Raw genomic sequence first — 14669 nt, 5'->3', positions numbered from 1 at the left:
AATATTTATTGACTTAATGGAGGCAGTGGATTTTACAAAGAGAAATTAACTTCACAGTAATTCTTCCAAAGTCTCATTGGGATTTTGCTTAGAATTACATTAAAAATTTGAAATTAACTTGGAAACAAATAACGTCTCTCCATTTCTTCAAGTCTTTTAATATCCAAATATATTTTCTTCATAAACATCTCCTACATATCTTAATAACTTTATTCCTTAGTGTTTTCTACTTCTGTTACAGAAGAGAGAAGTGGTTTAGAGCGTGAACTCTCAACTCAGTTAGGATCTGATCTAAGTTCTAACCTTTACTAGCTGTGTGAATGACCTTGAGCAAGTCACTTAATCTTTCCAAGCCTCAGTTTCTTATCATAATATGGGGGTGACAATAATACCTACCTAACAGGATTGTTGTGAGAATAAAATGAGATAGTGTATGTAAAATGCTTTACAGAGTGACTTAGCAGAGAGAAAATGTTCAATAAATGTTAGCCAGTATTATTAATAATAAGATTAATGAGATCATTCTATATTTTCTAACTAGTTCTTGCTTGTTTGCAGAAAAGTTGATGTTTTCTTATTTATCTGTGTCCAAATATATCCCCTTAACTTTCTTACTATTCCTAATAGATTTTAGTTAATTCTGAATGGGGAAAATATTAGCTGTTTAAAACTTAAAAAAGAAGGAATCACACAAGAAAATATATTGATGACAAAAAAGTTTTAAAATATTACCAAAAAAATTAAAAGCCAAATGAATTTGCAAAAATTTTCCAATAGCAGATATAAGAAGTTAATTTATGGCATCTAGCTATCAGGAGAAAAAATTTTTCAATCAGCTGTGCTGAAACAAATGATTGGTTATATAAAAAACATTTAAATTGGATCCTCAATTCAAACCATATACCAATATAAATACCAGCAAGAACAATATAAATACCAGCAAGAACAAAGAATCAAAGCAAAAATCAAACCTTAAAAATTCTAAAAGACCACTCTTAGCAGCATTATTTATAACAGCGAAAAAAACTGAAAATAACCCAAATGTCATTTTAAGTTACTGTCATTTTCAGAAAATTGACTTCTTTATTACATTTATTGTTTATTGCCTGCCTTTCCCCCACCCCGCTCCCAGCCAACACTAGAATATAAGCTCCAGAAGAGCAGGGACTTTTTTCTGTCTTCTCCACTGATGTGTTCCAAGAGCCTATACCTGGCAAAGAACAGCAGTCAATAAATATCTGCTGAAAGAACTGTCCACCAACAGGAGAAGAAATAAACTGTAGTATATTCATATGATGGAATACTACACAGCAGCAAAAATGAACGACAGTTAAATGTATCATCATGGATCACTCACAGAAATATAATACTGAGTGAAAAAAGAAAGTTTCAGAATAACATATACAGTATAAAATCCAAAATTATAAAAAATAAATACATAGTGTTTAAGGGAGAGTTTCCCAACAGTACACCTAAAGAGGGGCAATTAGGGCTTTATCTTGAAAAAGATAAAAATTACAAAAATACACTTATTTGATAGTTCACAAAAGTTAGTCTATTACTTTAATAAATACTTCTTGGTGATGACTTTAAAATGAAAAAAAAAAAATCCATATCAACACACTTGCAAAAAGGAGAATGGAAACCCAATCACAAAATAAAATATTCAACAGTGGTAAAGTAAAGCCAAACATACCTATAAGTTCAGGTGGGTTTCTTTCATTAAACCGCTCACACAGACGAATAAATGTCTCAGTATTCTCGGTTGTAGGGCACTCACCATGTCTAGGAATATGGAAACATTTTTTTTGAAAACAGAGATTATAAATTTCAGAGAAAGGTTTCAATATTAAAGAATCTTAATACATGACTTACCCTTTACACTGAAGTTTTATATATTTGATTCCTTCTTTTTCTATGTCATTTCTGTCATAGAACCTTGAAGTATTTGTCAGGTCCACCAACAAGCCCATTTTAACCTTAAAAAAAAGAAAGAAAAAAGGTCAGATTTCCTAGTAACTGAATTTGTGCCAAAATAAGTTGACTAAACGGCAATACTCCAGTTCATCCATCTACACTGAAGGAAATTTTATGTTCACTCTGCCAGTGAACTATTGACACGGAAAGCATCACTTACCCAAGTCTTATTCAAGGCACTAGAACTCAGCAGGTACTACACATTAAATAAAGTAACCCCCTAATCAATGATGGAGCCAGAACATAAGCAAAAGAGACCCCACTTCAGCATCACAGAAGTCCACCTAAAAAAGCAAACACTGGTGAAGTTTCCTGCATCTCCAATCCACCTATGATTTATTAGACAAGAGGCTGAGAGCAGAGATAGCATCCTTCCGAAACACACCCAACCCAAGCTCCAGGTACGCACCAACCCAGCATCTTAAGCAGCTACCACTACATCAAATGTTAGACAGTTAAATTCTAAAGCAAGTATATAGGGTAAAAGTGTGTACAGTTGAAATTCCCTTGTAAATCCCTTAAGTAATCAATAAAAAAACAGTACACCTGGCCATAATTGTGCATCTCATCGAAGACTTAATCCCATCTCAGCCAGTTTTTCTTCTTGCATTGGAACAAAAATCCTTATTTCTTCTCTTGAGCACTACCTGAAGTAGCTGGCTTAAGTTCAGGGGCCATTTGGTTTCAAAAATCTTTAACAACTAGAATCACATACCGCCTGGCGGTAGTGATATAGTGAGATAGGTAGTGAGATAGTCTCACTAAGAAACGCACACCCAACCTGAGCCAAGTAAAACAACAGTTAATTCATACATCTTCCACCTCATTCGGAAGCATATACTCTCTGGGAAGAACAGCAAGAGAAACAATCTGCATTTTTAATTGTTATTTTTCTCTCTTTTGTTGTTATTGCTTTTGTTGAGTATCTATTGCAGGATTTGCCTAAAGGAGACTGGTCTATATAATGATTCAACTCCACTGTTACAAGGAAAAAAATGGGAAAAACATTTAAATTTCACACAGGACAAAACAGACAAAATTGTGTGCTTCTAAAATATAACTAGCTGCCATAATGTGCCACTTCTCCAGATCTACACATTTCTTCATGTGTAGATGAGAGATAGGTCTACCAATCAGATGAGCTCTTACTTATAGGAAATGTATTTTTGATGGTATTTTCTGCCATCTGCCACCCCTGGGCCTACTTCTCTTCCTACATAGCTTCTGCAGTGATCTTAATTCCTTCAAAGGATATGTACTGTCAACACAAAGATTTAGATACTATAATACAGCTTCTCAGTGAGTTAGAATTAGAACCCATGTTGTTTGTCTCCAGGTCCAAAATAAGAAGTGAAGGAAAAGTGTAGATGAGCAAGAAAATATGAATTTTCTAAATACATGGGAATACTTCAGCCAAGGAAACTGAGAAACTGTACTATGTGACTTAATTGCCATGAGCTCCAGACATATGTATATGTATAAATGTGTGTATGTGTGTGTGGTGTGTCTGTGTGGAAAATGTGTTTGTGAATGTATCTGTGTGTATACACATGTACACACATATATATTACATATACATATTTATTTTTCAAAATAGATAATCCCAATCCATGAAGTAAGGACAATAACAGGATCTAACTCACAGGGTTGTTGTGAGATTTAAATGAAGTCCTTACTCTGCGTCAAGCACTATTCTACACGCTTTACATGCCTTAATTTTACTTGCAAATGAGGAAACTGAAACATGAAGAGATTATGTAACTTGCCAACAAAGCTGTAAGCGGCAAACTGGAATTCAAACTCAGGCTATCTGGCCCAAGCTCTCAGCACATTGCCTAGGAAAAATTTAACATTCTATAAATGTTAACTATGACTTTCAATATGATTTTTGATAATGAAAATAAAACTTAAAAGTCTACAAGTAAGCTAAAATAAAAGATATAAACAAATAAAGACTCAAAACTACACCAAGAAAAGGGATGAGTAACAGGTTTTCAAAATCTAAGTGGTGACTTTTCTACCCCATGATAGAAGCCTTGCACATAATGGGCACTAATATTTGTTGAATGTACTAATATAGCATACAATAAAAGACTACCAAGAGTATAAAATAGAAGACTAACAAAGATTGGTGTTATGGGTTGAATTATGCCCCTAAAAAGATACGTTCAAGTCCTAACTCCCAGTACCTGTAAATGTGACCTTATTGGAAAATAGGGTTATAGGGTCTTTGCAAATATAATCAAATTAATATGAGGTCATACTGGATTAGGGTGTCCTTAAAACAGGGGAATGTGGACATAGACACACACAGAGAGAATGTCAACAATGAGGCAGAGACGACTGACGGAGCTGCAAGCCCAGGAATGCCAAGGATTGCTGGCAATCATCAGAAGCTAGGAGAAAAGAATGGAAAAGATTCTCCCTCCAAGCCCCCAGAAGGAACTAACCTTGCCAACACCTTGATTAGAAACTTTTAGCCTCCAGAGCTGTGAGAGAGTAAACTGTTATTTTAAGCCCCCCAGTTTGTAGTCATCTGTTACAGCAGCCCTAGGAAACTAATACAATCAGTAATATGTTAGAATATCATAAAAAATTAAAAAGTTTCATTTAGGAAAACAGTTTGGCACTTTCTTGTCAAACTAACTATGCACTCAGTAATCATACTCTTAGGTATTTATCCCAGAAAAATGAAAACTTATATTCACACAAACATCTATACATGAATGCTCACAGCAGCTTTGTTCCCAATACCCCACAACTGGAAACAATCCAAATTGGCTAAATTGTTATTTAACTATTCAATGGGAGAATGGTTAAATAAACTCTGGTACATCCATACAATTGAATACTATTCAGCAATAAAAAGGAATGGACTTTCTGTTGATACATGCAACAACTTGGATGGACCTCAAAGGCATTTTGCTTAGTGAAAAAAGCCAATCTCTGGGGCCAGCCTGGTGGCACAGTGGTTAAGTACACGCACTCTGCTTCAGTGGCCCAGGGTTCGCTGGTTCGGATCCTGGGCACGCCCTGATGCACCGCTTGTCAAGCCATGCTGTGGCAGCGTCCCATATAAAGTAGAGGAAGATGGGCACAACTGTTAGCCCAGGGCCAATCTTCCTTGGCAAAAAGAGGATTGGCATTGGGAGTTAGCTCAGGACCGATCTTCCTCACCAAAAAAAAAAAAAAGCCAATCTCAAAAGGTCATATACTGTTTTATTCCATTTATATAACCTTCTCAAAATGACAAAACTACAGATATGGAGGAGAGATGAGCAGTTGCCAGCACACAGGGTTGGGGTGGGAAGATGGGTCTGACTATGAAGGGGTAGTAGCATGAGGAAGTTCTTTTGTGGAGATGAAAGAGTCCTGTAACCACCACCAGAGACCCATATGTTGGATGCAACTGCACAGAACTCAACACACATACACAGAAATAAATACATATAAAAACTGGTAAAAAAAATAAACAAGGTCTGCAATCTGGTCAACAGTACTGTGCCCATGTCAATTTCCTCTTTCGATATTGTACTACAATTATGTAAGATGTCACCACTGGGAAAAGCTGGGGGAAGGGTGCACGGAACTCTATGTACAATTTTTGCAACTTCCTCTGAGTCATTTAATTATTTCAAAATAGAAGGTTTTTTTCTTTAAGCCACCTGAAGAACAAAAGAGGAATAAAGTATACTAAATCAGCATCAAAAATGTTTTATTTCTTACCTTCAGACTCTTTAGATAATTTGAGAGCATACTGGGATGGAATCGATTTTCTTCAGCAACTTGACTATCATATCTTGGTCCTAACATTGTCTTCAGAGGTAAGAATCTTCCTAAACAACATTAAGATAGGTAACAGTTTTTATTAAAGAAAATGTTTCAGATTAAAACTCTATAATTAGCAATTCTCAAAATCACTTTTTAAAACATTTTAAATGGAACTGTTCATGAAGTACTCTCAATCTAAACTTATACTTTTAAAAGATACTGCCTTGGAACTTTTAAGGACAACCTAAATTCAAGAAATTGACAATCAAATATAAATGCAACAGAAAAATTACCAATGAATGGAACTTCCATAAAGACTCTTAGGTTCTAAACCTACATTAAAAAGTTATTGCCTTAAAACCTTTACAGATATGGTACTGGAAAATTGATAATGGAGTGAATTAAATCAATTCTTTGAAACTTCTAATTATACTCTTTTAATATGAGGTTGGAACTTTCTCCATCTTATGGACCTTATCCTACATCTCAGGATAAGGATCATGCTGAGAAGCATGCTAACCAAAATCACTCCCCAAACAACTATCAGTGATTATAATTTCAGCAAGACTGACCGAACTTTTTTGCCTTTTTTTCTGAATCACAGGATAAGCATAGGGGAAGTCACCTGATACAATCAATTTTAAAATCATCTATTTTAACTGATCTATATTTTATCTTTTTTTGTTGTTTTGTGTTTTTTTTTTGTTTTTAACTGATCTATATTTTAAAACACAATAAAATCAGTAAGAATAAATATCTACCTAAAATAATATCTGAGTGAATCTTAACATCTGTCCAGAGGCTTTAACCTAAATTTCATAAAAAGATAATTTTTAAAATTTTTATTTTCTACAAAACCACTCAAGATCACCAATAACCTCCAGACTGCTAAAGCCAATGGTCAATTTTCAGTTCTCAAACAACTTATCACTTTTTAATTCCAGAGGGAGCTCCTGAATCACTTTTTTCACTGGCTTCCAGGATACTACATTCTCCTGGTTGTCCTCCTCTCTCTGGCCTCTCCTTCTCAGTCTCTGTTACTGGTTCCTCCGTATCTCCCTCACCCCTCTATGTTTTGTCCCAGGGCTCTGTCCTTGGACCTCTTTTTTATCTACACTCACTCCCATAGCGTCTCAATCTAATCTCATAGCTTTAAAAGCCACCAATGTGCTGCTGACTCACAAATATGTTATGTCCAGTCCAAACCTCTCCCTTAACTCTAGACTTGGATATCAAACTGCCTACCTGACTTATCTCTACTCGGTGTCAAACAGACATCTGAGACTTGATATCCAAATCTGAGCTCTCAATATTCACACTCCAGAAACTGCTCCTCTCATGCTCGTCTCTACCTCAGTGGGGCCGGCCCCATGGCATAACGGTTAAGTGCTCGCACTCTGCTGCTGGCGGCCTGGGTTCGGATTCCGGGCGTGCACCGAGGCACCGCTTGTCAGGCCATGCTGTGGCCTGTCCCATATAAAGTGGAGGAAGATGGGCATGGATGTTAGCCCAGGGCCAGTCTTCCTCAGCTAAAAGAGGAGGATTGGCCTGGATGTTAGCTCAGGGCTGATCTTCCTCACCAGAAAAATAAATAAATAAAATAAAATAAAATAAAAAACAGAAATCCACCTCAGCAAACGGTAACACCATTTTTTTAGTAGCTCAGCCCAAAACCTTCAGTTATACTTGATCCCTCTCGTTCTTGCACATCCCATGTCCAATCATCAGCGAATCCTATCAGATCTACCTTCAAAATATATCCGGAATCTGACCACTTCTCACCACCTCTACCACCACCTCACCTAAATTATTATATTTCACTTAGTTTATTTAACAGATATTTCAAGAATCCCTATTATGTACCAGGCATTGTTCTGGGGGCATGGAACACATTAGTGAAAAGAAAAAAACAAACAGATAAAAATCCCTGCCCTCACAAAGGTTACATTCTATTGGGAAAAGACAAACCATAAACAATCAACATAATAAATAAGTAAATAGCGTGGTATGTTAGAAGATTCATCCCATTAGACGCTCCCTCCTTCTCACTGTTGTCTCAGAGGTCCAATCCTGATTCCATCAGCTCTTCTGATCTTTACTTTCCTTCTTAGCCCACGTCACAGTCCACAGCTGATAATCATAATTAGTTCCCTCTAAACACACTTAACCTCTCTGCTCCTCCCCCATTACTCAGTTATACTCACCTGAGGAAAATCCAGACCTCAATAAACCACCTGACTTCTTTGGGCCTACACATATGCAGCTCAGGACTCCTAGAGAAAAGCTCACAGCACAGCAGACGGGTGACACTCTAAATCATAATCACCAATCTAAAAGGCAATCCTACCACACACCACTAAAAACTATCTTCTATGATAAATAACCGTTTCACATATTTTCCTCCTTCATAAAATGTACCAGGTTTCCCCATCCCCTTTTCAAATGACAGCTTTATGTTATACCTCACTAACAAGGTAAAAAGAAACAGAAGCCATAATAATAAAAGCTAACTTTATATGTTTACCACTTATCAGGCACTGTTTCAAACATTTTATATAGATTAATTCATTTACTCCTAACAAAAAAGTAAGTACTGTTTTTATCCCCAATTTACAGATGAGAAAACCAAGGCAAGAGAAATTAAGTAACTTGCCCATTGTCACACTTCTAGTAAATATGAGAACAGTGATTCAAACCCAGGTGACACGGATGTAGACTCCATGGATGTAACTGCCATTCAACAAGCCTCTCCACAATCAGGCAGAAACTTGCCTCACCTCTGCAGTTCACCTATAAACTTTTCTGTATCTGAACCTATCTTCTCTTTCATCCCCTGTCCTTCCTCCCATTAAAGGCCAATCCCCTCCTACTGCTCTGGATTCCCTTCCATTTTGCTTTCTCAAGCACCATCAATCACTCCTTCCTCCCTTCCATTTGTTACCAACTGTTCTAGTATCTTAACATCTCAGCAGCATCTCATATATCTGACAACTCCTTCCTTCTGGAAAAATTCTCTTGGCTTCCAGGACTCCTTTCATTTCTACCACCCACCTAACACACCCCCAATTTCTAGCTATTCCTTCTCAACTCCTTTGTTCCCTCTTTTTTCCTCTACCCAACTTCTAAATGCTAAATTTCTGTAGGTTCCATGCTAGGAACCATGCTTCTCCTCTACTCTCTACATTCTCTGCCTGGAAGGTCTTATCCACTGCCATGGCAGAAACAATGCTACCTGTTCACTAAATTCTGTTTATTTTCCTCTTCCAGGGCACACAAAAAGACTATGTTTCTCAGATTCTTTTGTAGATAGGAGAGGGCCATGTGACTGGATTCTGGACAATGGGATATGGGCAGGACTGAGATATGCCACTACCAAGGCTGGCCATAAAACCCCCAGAGAGATCACCCATTCCTGCTCTTTCCCTTTCATGGGAACCTTAGAAGGTCACATGTTTAAGAGGACAGCATTACAAGATGGAAAGAGCCCAGAGAGTTGCCATTTGGAGAAGAGTTGCCTAGGAAAACTCGCTGACACACAAGCACTGTGATATGAGCAAGAAATAAACATACGTTGATTGGAACCCTTGAGTTCGGGAAGTTGTTTGTTAGAGAAACTAGCATTACTTATCCTGACTAATCAACTACCATGTCTTTAAATATTGTCTTTATGCTGATGATCCTTAAAGGTACATCTCCAACTCAAACTTGTTTGAATTCCAAACCATATACCTAACTGTATACTCAACATCTATATTTGAGCAATCAGGATCTTAAGAATACCTCTTCCAACTAGCTTCTCCCCCAATAAGCCCTAATGATACCAATCACCCCACTGCATAAGCCAGAAACTTGGGACTCAATTTTTACTCCTTCCCTCATTCTAAATCCAACACCAAGTTCTGTCCATTTTCCCCCTTTAATATCTCTCAAATGAGCCTACTACTCTTCAACTCTACTTCTAAACCATCACCATTGTCTTTCTTTTTTTTTTTTTTTTCCCCCCCCAGGCCGCCAGCAGCAGAGCGCACGCACTTAACCGCTAAGCCACAGGGCCGGCCCCCATTGTCTTTCACTGACTACCACAACAAGTTCCTAACTAGTCTCCCCACTTTCATTATTGTCTCCTTCACACTAAACACAGAGCAATCAAAGTAAGCTTTTTAAAACTGAAGTCACGGGCCGGGCCGGCCCGGCCCGTGGCTTAGCTGTTAAGTGCGCACGCTCCGCTACTGGCGGCCCGGCTTCGGATCCCGGGGACACACTGACGCACCGCTTCTCCAGCCATGCTGAGGCCGCATCCCACATACAGCAACTAGAGGGATGTGCAACTATGACATACAACTATCTACTGGGGCTTTGGGGGGAAAAAAAAAAAAGGAGGAGGATTGGCAATAGATGTTAGCTCAGAGCCGGTCTCCCTCAGCAAAAAGAGGAGGATTAGCATGGATGTTAGCTCAGGGCTGATCTTCCTCACAAAAAAAAAAAAAAAAAAAAAAAAAAACTGAAGTCAAATCATCTCATCCCAAAGCTTGAAAAATTGCAATGGTTTGCCAATGTATTTAAAAGTATATAAATATTAAAACTCCTTATCACACCCTATTAGCCTGTATGATCTGGTTCATACTCTCCAACCTCATATCCTCACTGGTCAGTCCAAGATCTCTCCCATCATCATTCTATCCTAACATAAGGCCTTTCCAAAAAAAAATATCCCTCAACCATCTATCTAGCAAACTTCTATTTATTCAAGATAATTCATGTATCACTTTCTCTGGGAAGCCTTCCTCTTCTTCCCTCTCCATCTCCTCTTTCCCAACCTCAAACAAAGAATTAGGTTTATTACCTCTGATATCCCATAATATTCCATAATAGAGTCATCATTGCATTTGTTACAACAGAACTGTCTTTTAAAATGATGGTTTGCTACTCCCATGAGACTATGTGCTCTTTAAGGTGAGGAACTATATGTTAATCATCTCCCTAGCCCCAAGGACTAGCACAAAGCAGACACCCAAATATTTGCTAAGTAAAATGACTTCAAAGTCACCACCACTATCACAAGACTATCTCATATTTATATTCCCACAGTTAGTTCCTAGTAAGTTCTTTACACATCGTAGATATGAAATAATTTTATATTGAATGATCTACCTTTAAGAAATGAGGAGTTTGTTTTCTTCAAAGCATTCGCCTGAAATCTATCACTCAAAAGGAGAAAAAAAGAATTCTTCAGAGATAAAGCCTGGCCCTATCTCCAGGAGCTCTCTCTCTTTGGAAGTCTGGTTTAATTAGAGAAGGTGACTTCATCATAGAACAGATTATATATAATCAGTACCATCTTTCTGATTCAGGAAAATTATGAACTTCTAGTACTAATAAGATGCATCCTAATATTTACAAGGAGAACATTTAAGCAGCCATAATACGTTTTCCTAAATATGCAAAATAACAAAGAAATTATCCAAAAAGTGTGGATTACTTTTATAATCAGAAAAAAAATAAGAGAAAGAAAATAGGAGGTAGCAAATGGGAATGTGAATGATTCCTTCTTTTCCACTGAGGCTTGCAAGAATATATTTCTTGCTCTGCTACTATAAAACACTGCTAACCCTGCATTTCCAAAATACACAATGAGGCATGAACACTTCTAGGATACAAAGAGAACTTTAAGGGAAATTCAGAGAAACTTATCAAGAATTCTGTGTTGTCATATAGGGTAAGTGACAAATATTAACGTACAACTGAAATTTCACAATGTTATAAACTATCATGACCTCGATAAAATAAAATTAAAAAAAAAAGAATTCTAAGTTGTATTCACTTTACTTTTCTAATAAGCACCACAAACTGAAGCAGTATTAATTACTAGAAAAGATCCAGTTTGGTTGTCAGGAGGCCTGGGGTTCCATCCAGAGACCACAATTAATGACAGGTAAGCTTAGTGACTCACTAAACCACAATAACTAAGAGTCTAGCTTTTGGAGCCAAAATATTCCAAACACAATAAAAAGGAAAAACTCTTTATTCCCGACCCTTCATTCCCAGCAAAGGGAGAAAAAAAGGCACACAACTCTATTTCTCAGACAGATATAAAGCTGCCTGGAGCTCAGCATCTTACCTGCTGCTATCTACCCCCAGTCAGTGCCACATCTGTCCCATTCATCTGACAAGAAGTCAGTATTCTGATATCTGTCATTGCCATCCTGCAGATTATATTAAAATTCTGATTTTTAAACTGTTTTTCTAATTCCAAATAAAATATATTCACTTTACCAAGAATCTCTTTATGATTCTGTTTTCTTATAAATCAGTGTAGCAAATAATTGTAATAAAAGGATCCAGGAAAACAGGCCAGACATCTAAGTCTAGAGGTTTCTTCATAACTCCATAGAGAAAACCATATGTAAAAAGAAAGGGTTCAATACTAAGTTAGAGATGGTAAGGGAAAAAAAGTCAAAATGGCTGGAAAGTGAGACCTATAAAGAAAAATGTAAAGAATTGTGATCAATTCATTTGAAAAAGAAAGTACAATAATTATCAAGTACAACTGTTTTCACTACCAGTGAAAATGCATATAAAAATTGTCAGAACAAAAAGAAAATTATTTCATTTTTCATTAAAGAAAAACATTTCCTCACCCTAAGATTTGCTTAGCTTATCTTTCAATACCACTTTTATCCATCATTTATATGGTTTTATTGACTGAGGACTTTATACAAAATGTGAAGAAAAGCTGACAAACTAGAAGAATCAGAAAACCTGAATAAAAAGTTATTACAGAATCTCCTCTTCCAAAAATTTTAAATAACTAGGCAGATGTACTATCGATATGTACATAATTAGTGAGTACTCATAGCTCACTATAAAATCCTTTAATTTTTGTGTCAAAACACCTTCTAGAAAAAGCAATAAGTTGGAATTAGTTAAAATTTAAAACTTTCACTCTTCAAAAGAAACTGTTAAGAAAATGAAAAGGCAAGCCACAGACGAGAGAAAAGATTTTTAAAAGCCCATATCCAACAAAGGTCTTGTATTTACAATATATAAAGAACTCTAACAACTCAATGATAAAATAAACAACCCAATTAAAAAATCAGAAAAAGATCTGGACACTTCACAAAAGAAGATACGTGAATTGCCCAGAAGCACACGAAAAGATGCTCAACATCAAACTACCGTAAGATATTACTAAACACCTATTACAGTGGGTAAAATTAAAAAGACTGGTCATACCAACTGTTAGAGAGGAAGGGGAGTAAACAGAACTCTCACATACTGAGAGTGGAAATGTAAAATGTTATGACTTTGGAAAACAGTTTGGCAGTTTTTTAAAAAGTTAAAGGTACACCTACCATATGATCCATTCCTGTCCTAGAGATTTACACAAGAGATATCAGAGCATATGTCCATACAAAGAATTGTACATGAATGTTCATAGCAAGTTAATTTGTAATGGCTAGAAACTGGAAACAAGCCAAATGACCATCAGCGAGTGAATGGATAAGCAAATTGTGGTGTACCCATAACAATGGAATACTACTCAGCAATAAAAAGGGATGAACTATTGATATATACATGAACACGGATAAATCTCAAAATAATAATGTTGAGTGAAAGAAGCCAGAGACCTCCTCCCAAAAGAGTACATGCTATATGTTTCCATTTATTTAAAAAATTATACAAAATGCAAACTAATCAATAGTGACAGAAAGCAAATCAGCGGTTGCCTGAGGAGGGAGGGATTACCAAGGGGCAGGAAGAAACTCAGTTTGAGAAGCGATGGTTATGTTCACTATCTTGATCGTAGTGATGGTTTCATGAGTGTTTCACAGGATGTGTATGTGTATGAGTGTGTGTGTGTGTGTGTGTGTAGTCAAAATTTATTAAACTGTACGCTTTAAATTTAAAGTTTGTTGTGTGTCAAATCCAATAAATATGAAAAAATCCACAATAAAAGTCATTAAAAAAAAAACGCCCGTCTCAGTGTTGATCCATTTCACCGCTAGGAACTGCCCTCCTCCTCTTTAGCCCTCCTTTCTCTGAAGACAGACACTTACCCCCTTCCCCTTACAAGAACCTTGAAATGTTCACAAACTTCTAAGCTTCAAAGTATTGCCCATTGTATTCTTGGGTCCTCAGCTCCTGCCACAAACACCTCCCGTCTACCTTCCCGTTCGCAATACTTAGCCTTACTGGATAGTGACAAGTGTCCCCACCCACCGATCCACCTCCTCCAGTCCCTGTTCCCAAACACTCATCCACTAAGCTTCATCAGAGCCAGCACATCTCGGTCCTGAAATACCACTAACAGACACGGAACCACCAAAAGCTGCGCCCACCCCGGGCTCCGCCAGTGCGCGGGGACTCGAACACCCCCCGTCCGGGTTACCTGCCACCGGCTGGCCGCGCCGCGGACAGTTCAGCCACCGCGGCGGGATCTTGTTGTGAGCCATGTCTTGGGGCCGCGCAGAGCCGTCCCCTCCACCAACGTTCGCCGCGCCTCCGCCGCTGCCTCCTCGCGGTCCGCTCCGCACGAGAAGTCAGAGACCCCGAATCCCGGCCGGGGTCGAATCCCAGCCGCTCCTACCCGGGTAACGTCAGGGGCGGCGCGCCACTTTCATTCAGGCTCAACTCCACCGCTCTCCGCGAGCCCACAATGCACCTCTACTTCCGCCCCCAAGGGCCCCGCCCCCTTCTTTCCGAGGTCAGAGGTGAAGGAAGAGAAGCTCGGCGGAGGGAAAGGAAGGAGTTAAAGCCACGGCCAATGAGAGGGGCGGGTCTTCCCTCGCCCCTCCCCGCCCTGCCCGGCCGAGATCCCAAAGCGCTTTCACGACAGCTTTGCGCATGTGCAGTTGACCTTGTACCCAGCCCGGCAGAGCGACACATTTTCTTTTCCCTTTTTGACAGCCGGTAGAATCCCC

The 14669-nt window shown here is 38.1% G+C and overlaps 1 protein-coding gene across 3 annotated transcripts in view; it reads right to left on the bottom strand.

Moving 5' to 3' along the window:
• RNGTT (RNA guanylyltransferase and 5'-phosphatase) overlaps positions 1-14390 on the bottom strand; it is a 308561-nt gene extending 294171 nt beyond the window's left edge. For 2 of the 3 annotated variants that reach the window (XM_058566656.1, XM_058566655.1), the window contains exons 1-4: positions 14138-14389; positions 5704-5813; positions 1876-1979; positions 1697-1785 (exon numbers count right to left, since the gene is read on the bottom strand). In XM_058566656.1, coding sequence (XP_058422639.1) covers positions 1697-1785; positions 1876-1979; positions 5704-5813; positions 14138-14201 — 367 coding nt within the window. In that variant the 5' untranslated portion in view covers positions 14202-14389. Of the gene's footprint in view, positions 1-1696; positions 1786-1875; positions 1980-5703; positions 5814-14137 lie in introns of all 3 variants that reach the window. The other variant, XM_058566657.1, reaches the window with a different exon arrangement.
• Positions 14391-14669: the final 279 nt, after the last annotated feature.

This window comes from Diceros bicornis, chromosome 23, assembly GCF_020826845.1.
Source record: "Diceros bicornis minor isolate mBicDic1 chromosome 23, mDicBic1.mat.cur, whole genome shotgun sequence".
NCBI lineage: Eukaryota > Metazoa > Chordata > Mammalia > Perissodactyla > Rhinocerotidae > Diceros > Diceros bicornis.
Note: the sequence above shows the minus strand (reverse complement) of the source record. Positions and strands in the feature narration are given on the sequence as shown.